This window comes from Arachis ipaensis, chromosome B4 (assembly GCF_059453495.1).
Source record: "Arachis ipaensis isolate K30076 ecotype BB chromosome B4, ASM5945349v1, whole genome shotgun sequence".
Classification (NCBI taxonomy): domain Eukaryota; kingdom Viridiplantae; phylum Streptophyta; class Magnoliopsida; order Fabales; family Fabaceae; genus Arachis; species Arachis ipaensis.
The window spans coordinates 12,960,936-12,967,247 of record NC_142439.1 but is presented as its reverse complement, the minus strand read 5'-3'; the positions used below and the strand labels follow the sequence as shown (position 1 = coordinate 12,967,247).

Here is a 6,312-nt window from a genome sequence, read left to right as displayed (position 1 = left end):
GAAGACTTAGGCAGGGAGAGCGGGGATATTTATATGCAGGAGAGTAGGGGCATATGTGGAATTAAATGGACTATTGGGAACTTACATAGAAAACGGGCTCAACTCAAAAGTGTCGTAATAGTAGTGACAATTATTTTTAGTCAACTTCAAACGATGCATTCTAGCTTCTTGGCTGTTTAATTGTTTTACTTTGGCTGTGATTCATTATTGTGCGGATGGCAGACAAAATTGGCGGCATATTTGTTTAGAGATCTTTTCGTCTTTACCGATTGATGTATATGGGTCAATTTTTTGTGCTTGGTAGAATATAGTATTTATTATTTCTTTTCTTCCTCTTTCTCTTTTTTTTTTTTCAATCAAATTTGATTTGCTTTGTTAGAAATATCTTAGTTTTGGGTATGGATTTTGAAAGCTTGTATTTAACATGAGAATATTATTAAAGTATTTTTCAAAAAAATTACATAAAAAAGATAAAAGATTTTGTGGTATTTAATGTGTTTTATTTTTTGTAAAAAATAAAGAGTTTATTTTTTTTCTTTTTTTTTTCCTTTGGAAAAATTCCTTCCGTTTATCTCATGCATCCAATCATATTATAACAATCTTTTATTTAATGTATGGCGGCCCTGTTTAGTTATATAAAACTATTATTCGTACTTTAAAATTAGTTATTAATATATTTGTGTATAAATATATATATAATTTAATTTATTTTTAATGTATATTTATATTCTAATATATATTTTATACTGAAAACTGAATTTAGTAGTTGATTTTACTGTACACTTAACATAGTCGTTATTTATATTACATATATCTATCCAAGTGTGAAGGATATGAAGAATTTTTTATTTTTAATATTGGAGTGGTAGTGGTGTTTTTTTAAAATGTGGATTGTTGGGTGTGTTATATTCAAATATGGGATCGTTTAATTAGAGAAGCAGAAATCGGACCGTCCAATTTGTAGGGGTGCAGAAATCGGACCGTCCGATTTGTGGGAGGTGCAGAAATCGGACCGTCCGATTTGTGGGAGGTACACAAATCGGACCGTCCGATTTGTGGTTAAAAAAAAAAAATTTAAGGTACAGAAATCGGACCCTCCGATTTCTATACTTCCACAGTTTTGAAAAATACCAAAAATTACAATGTTAAGGAATATCATCACTTCTACTTCCATAACAAAAAAAATTAGCCGGATATGAATAGTTAGCGGGTACACGTGCTTATTATTACCATTACATCCATGTCTTGTTGAAATTAAATCTCTTCTTCGAAGCAAAAATGTCATCATTTTTATATAAATTTGAACATTCAAAGACGATGTGTTTGACTGGGTGTGTGAGGTGTTTGGTGGATAACATGACATTGGAGTCTACCAGCATATATGGGTCTGGTGTTAATTAAGTAGTCTTGCTTGAACAAATTAAACAATAATATGTTTGACTATATAGTTTTATACCGCTAGCTAGAATTTTTATTACTAGTCACTCTCTCATCACTTTACCAATGCAAAAGTTATTTTCATCAAAATTAGTGCAATTCACAACCTATAAACTTATAAAACTCTGGAATCACAAATATTTCTCAATATATATGATCTCAATTATCTCAAGAATAAATTGAATTTAGCATGATATCAAGGGCAATGTCATAGAAAAGCTATGCAGTGATACCTTTTTTAACATCAAATATATATAGTCACTAAATCTGTAACGAAGCTTACCACCACCAATGTGTATAACAGGGATTGGAGTTTAATTTTTATATAAAATTTTATTTTTGTTTCAACAGTATCTTTTATCATCTATATCTATTAAAACATGTATTTTTTTTATTATTTTTAATATTAAATTATTCAAGATATATCTTAGTTAATTTACAAACTCTTTCATTTTAACTGGTTTCATTTTTATTGACATTATATACTTAATAAATAAAACGTTGAATTACTATTATGCCTGTTTCTCACTAATCTCCTATATAAAAAGGATAGGTGCTTCTATAAGGCAAAAATGGTTGCAAGTTGCAAAAATAATAGATTGAACTGCAAGCAGAGTGTGATTCGTTAGAATGGATTTTATGGATAAGGAAAAGGATAGAAAAATAATTATTTCTAATCAGCTAATTTTAAACAATTATTGCAATTAATAATCATTCATTTTGTATTTTTTTAAAATAAAATTTAAATAATGACTAATTAATAAAAATTAATTAGTATAAATTGTAATTCAAAAATATTTGTTGGCTTATTGGCTAGACCCTTATTGAATGATTAGATAAATTTATATTCACGAAAATTTAGTGAATCTTTCTGGGGTGGATACCTATATCCTATCCCTGTAGATATTTCGAGGGTTCTCAATTAATTTCTTGTCACAAATAATATCTACGGATACTGATTTTAGTAGATTCTTTTGCCTTCCTAACAGAGAAATTATTGCTTAAAGAAATATTGACAGTTCCTTCTCGTATCTATGTAAATGGTATTTTCTTTCTTTCTATTTATGAAATTGTTGGTACTAAAAATAGATTTTTTCGACAAGACATTTTGATTACTAATTGTTTCGATTACAGAAGTAGAGACGAGCAAACTAAAATCGAAGAAAGATGGTGCAAAGAATGTCGAAGATGAAAAGCAATTACTTGAATACCAAGGTCGTAAGGAAGACGTGAGATGTCAAAACTTGGGAGTCAAGATTTTTTATAGTCAAGGCAGGATCGTGGCCTGAGAAAAAGGAGGAAGCGAGATCGTGGGCAAAATTCTTCATGGTCAAGCCTATTCAAATAGTCTATAAATAGGAGAAGTTCACAAGAGTTCAGTCCCAGTGACGCAACAGAATATCATGGAGTGCAAGTGTATGAGTGTCAGAAGTTCATTTTTATTTTATTTTCCTTTGTTTTCTTTCTTTTCCATTTTAATTCATTTCTTTTTATTTCTTTGCTTTCAATATTTTATTGTTATTTTGCTTTCTTTCGATTTTAATTTTACTCTTTCATTTATTTAAAGCTTACATTTTTTTTGTACTTCCTTTTATTTGCTACAATTTGCCACCAGTATTTTGACGCAGTTTATTTTGACATAAACACTTAGTAATTCCTGCGTCAAGTCCACTTTTTTTCAGAATAGTCGTATTTATTTCTCGAACTGAAATCTTGATACAAGATTGATTCGACACCCTGTCGAAGTTACCAAAAATCAAGTGAAACAAAAATATACTTTATTCCTTTCTTATATAAGATTAAAATAATATAAATTTTAATCTACTTATCCATCAATAATTATTATAATTTTATATATGAATGGAGATAGATATATCAATTTTGCACTAATATTCCCAATGTAATTGACGGACCAAACATGGATCCCCTAACTTAATTTATTTTTGGCGAATCAAAACCCAAAATTGAACCTATAATCCTAAAAATTAGAAACAATATAGATTCAGAAGCAAAAATCCCAATTAAAAACCCTAAAATCAAAATCCAAAACCTCCCAAATTTCACAAAACCAATTGAAAATTGATATATATTTTCTCTGTCTTCACTAGCTATTGTTGTTCACCATCATCATCATCAGGCGCTTCTGTAGTTTAAAAAAAGTGTTGTTAAATGAGTGATTTTCTTGTAATGAAATAATAATACTAATAGTATAAAATATATATTTATTATTACTGTCTATTTTTCTTGATGAGTGGAGACCTTGCTGAAGTTTAAGTATAATTAAGGTGCACTATGTCTTACGAAAAAAGAGAAGGGTATTTACCCATAAAACACATTTCACCATTTCTTTTATATTACCACACAAACTAGCATCGTGTTTTTTGTTAAGAAATTAACGTCTCACATTTTTTTTCTCATATATTTAGAATTAAAAAATCCTTAAAAATCAGTATATTAATTAGAATCAAAATTCTCTAAATAAAAAATAAAACACGAACAAACTAATCTAACAAATCAAAATCAACTATCAATAAAAGATAACATGAATAATATACAAGATAACATGAGTATTCTTTTTCAATAAAATTAATTTTGTTATATTCAATCTTGTATCAAGTGACAACATATTAAAAATTAGACAATAAAAGTGACATTATTAGATAATTATATGAGAGGCATCAAACACACGAGCGATAATATAAAAACTTACAAACATAATACAACATCAAGCCTTGTACTATAATACCTAATACTTTAAACTTTATCTTAATGGAACCTCATACAAAGGTGTTTATAGTTGTTTTTAGATAAAATTACAACCCAAATATTGGTATGTGTCATGTTGCTCATCAATTGAAAAGAATTTGATATATTTTTTAATAACAATTACAAATTTTGATATTGAATCTTCGCATAACGAATTAACTTTAGACATCTTTGTCTAATTTTTCACTCATCTAAGAATATGAGACATTTAGAATCTTATTTTAGAGTAAAAAAAATTATTAAAAAATAACATAATTGCATATATGCAGAGATATATAATTAAGCGCATTATATGGACATGCTGCGGAGAACAACGGTTTCAATAGTGAGACCAGGACCAAAACCAAAAAGCACACCCCAATCAAGTCCTTCTCCGGTGGTTTTAAGTCCAGCTTCAAGTGACTTCTTTCTCATCAAATCCATAATGAAGAACACACACGCACTTGACATGTTACCATAATTGCTAAGCACATCTCTAGTGGCTTTCATCTTCTCTGGCTTCAAGTTCACCTTCTCTTCAACCTGGTCTAAAATTGCACGTCCACCAGGATGTGCAATCCAAAATATTGAGTTATAATCAGATATACCCAGTGGATCAAAAGCTTTACTGAGTGCATCATTGATATTTTGTGAAATAATATCCGGAACACTCTTATTAAGATAGAATGTAAGTCCAACTTCACGAAGGAGACCACCGATGGCTCCATGGCTGTTAGGGACAAGTTGTTGATCAGTTGAAACAATCTCAAAGAGAGGATTCTCAACCTTTGGAACAGGATCAGAACCAATGATAATTGCAGCAGCTCCATCGGCAAACAATGCTTGCCCTACAAGACTATCCATGTCTGTCTCACTAGGACCACGAAAAGTGACTGAAGTATTTTCAGAACAAACAATAAGCACACGAGCATCCTTGTTATTTTCAGCTAAATCCTTAGCCAAACGAAGGACAGTGCCACCAGCGAAGCAGCCTTGGTGGTACATCATGTACCTCTTGACGCTTGGGTCGAGCCCTAAGAGTACGATGAGTTCGTAATCAACGCCAGGCAACGCAACACCGCTGGTGGTGCAGAAAATCAAATGTGTGATCTTAGACATTGGCTGACCCCATTCTTTGATGGCCTTGGTTGCAGCCTCTTTTCCAACTCTTGGTACCTCTCTGATCATCATGTCTTCCCTTGCATCCAACGACGGTGCCTTGTATGCGCACATATTGGGATTCTCCTTCAGTATCTCTTCTGTTAAATACATATGTCTGTTCTTGATCTGTGTTCTCTCACCTGTAATAATATGTAATTCACATCTATCAATATCCTTGATGAAGTTTCAAAAATGGTAAATATATGTACTGAACAAGTTATTATTTCTAATTATGAAAATTTAAATGGTGACCGTAAAATATGTAAATTTTCATTTGTATATAATTTTGTTAAACTAACCCAATTTTTATAGGATATAAGTTGGTTTATATTTTTCATTGTTTTAATTATCAGTGTTTAAATTTATGAAAATATTTGACGATGGACAAAATTTTTTCTTTACGTTTACCTTGTATTTGAATAGCTAATAATTCTCATTTCTCCCTAAATCCTTTATGGTGAAATAATAAAATGAGAGTTTAAAATATTATTAGAGTTTACCCAATACGTTGTACAAGTTTATTGATATTTTTAATGAAACTAATATGCATGACAATTTCACTTTTTTATCTTTACTAAAATTTTTTTTTTTACTGTTTGGTATGATATGTTATATATTGTGTATTAATTAATATAATAATAAAATAATAAATTTTACTTTGATAAATATTAAATAAAACAAAAGTAAAAATAAAAAATACATACAAATACGTTGAAACTTCTTCTTAAGATCGGTCATGTGTTCGCTGTTGGTGACTCTAAAATAATAATCTGCATATGTACTCTGATCAACACAGTTTGATGGATTTGCTGTGCCAATTGCCAGTACCGTTGCAGGGCCTTCTGCCCTTTGAGCCTTGCGGATCTCACTAACAGCGACCATCTTTTCCTAGCTGTGTTCTTTGGGACAACAAAGCTTAGCTATGTTGTTTGGGAGAGCAAACTTTAGCTATGTGCTTTGTATTTTGGT

The 6,312-nt window shown here is 30.2% G+C and overlaps 1 protein-coding gene across 1 annotated transcript; it reads right to left on the bottom strand.

Annotated features, from left to right (window-relative positions):
• Positions 1–4,279: 4,279 nt before the first annotated feature.
• On the bottom strand, positions 4,280–6,312 carry LOC148566697 (stilbene synthase 1-like). The gene is made up of 2 exons (XM_088484855.1): positions 6,048–6,312; positions 4,280–5,483 (listed from the first exon to the last, which is right to left on the bottom strand). Exons 1-2 carry the CDS (start codon positions 6,223–6,225, stop codon positions 4,492–4,494), a joined length of 1,170 nt encoding a protein of 389 aa, XP_088340981.1. The 5' UTR covers positions 6,226–6,312; the 3' UTR covers positions 4,280–4,491.

Bases quoted from the DNA above. Each gene is read 5' to 3' on its own strand.
- LOC148566697 (XM_088484855.1), bottom strand. From the start codon at position 6,225: ATGGTCGCTGTTAGTGAGATCCGCAAGGCTCAAAGGGCAGAAGGCCCT. The intron at 5,484-6,047 runs GTATGTATTTTT...ATATTATTACAG, and splicing joins GAAGAAGTTTCAACGTATTT to GTGAGAGAACACAGATCAAG.